Source organism: Seriola lalandi, unplaced genomic scaffold, assembly GCF_002814215.2.
Source record: "Seriola lalandi dorsalis isolate HSWRI2012SDOR001 ecotype SW California unplaced genomic scaffold, Sedor1 jcf7180002050810, whole genome shotgun sequence".
In the NCBI taxonomy this organism is placed as follows: domain Eukaryota; kingdom Metazoa; phylum Chordata; class Actinopteri; order Carangiformes; family Carangidae; genus Seriola; species Seriola lalandi.
In genome coordinates, this window is record NW_019521363.1 from 2,054 (window position 1) to 2,665 (window position 612).

At 42.8% G+C, this 612-nt stretch overlaps 1 protein-coding gene across 1 annotated transcript in view; it reads right to left on the reverse strand.

The window, feature by feature from the left end:
- Nucleotides 1-605, reverse strand: part of LOC111649445 (protocadherin gamma-C3-like) — a gene marked incomplete at both ends in the record, with an annotated part of 2,071 nt that extends 1,466 nt beyond the window's left edge. Inside the window, one exon of the mRNA XM_087171983.1 lies at nt 5-605. Within this exon, the coding sequence (XP_087028109.1) occupies nt 5-605 (601 nt within the window). The remainder of the gene's footprint in view (nt 1-4) is intronic.
- Between the last annotated feature and the right edge of the window lie 7 nt (nt 606-612).

Sequence of the window (612 nt, forward strand, 5' to 3'; positions counted from 1 at the left end):
TGGCTAAACACTGGTACATTATCATTAGCATCCAGGACAGTGACGTGTATGACCACAGTGCCTGATCTCTGAGGAGAGCCACCATCAAAAGCGCTAAGCAACAGCATAATCTCGTTTTTGTCCTCTCTGTCTAATTCTTTGTCTAAGACTAGTTCCCCATATTTTCTTCCACTGCCTTTTGACTTAACGTTCAGTTTGAAATGTTCGTTCTCTTGAAGTGAGAAGCCCTGAACAGCATTTTCTCCAATATCTCCATCGTGTGCTTCATCTAGCAGAAAGCGCGAGCCCTTGACTGCCGATTCTTGAATTTCAATCTTAAGTGAATCCTCCTTAAACTGTGGTGAATTATCATTAATATCCTGAACACGGATACTAATACGGTGTAGTTCCAATGGATTTTCCAGAACGAGTTCCTGTTTTAGAACACACGATGCCTTTTTCGCACAAAGCGCTTCTCTATCAATCCTTTCTTGAACAGTCAAGTCCCCAGTATTCAGATTTACACCGCAGTACTTAACACTGCTGTCCTCTGTATCAATTCGAGCTTTGCGAGCGGACAGTCTGCCCAGATCAAGTCCCAGATCCTTTGCAATATTTCCGATTACAGATCCA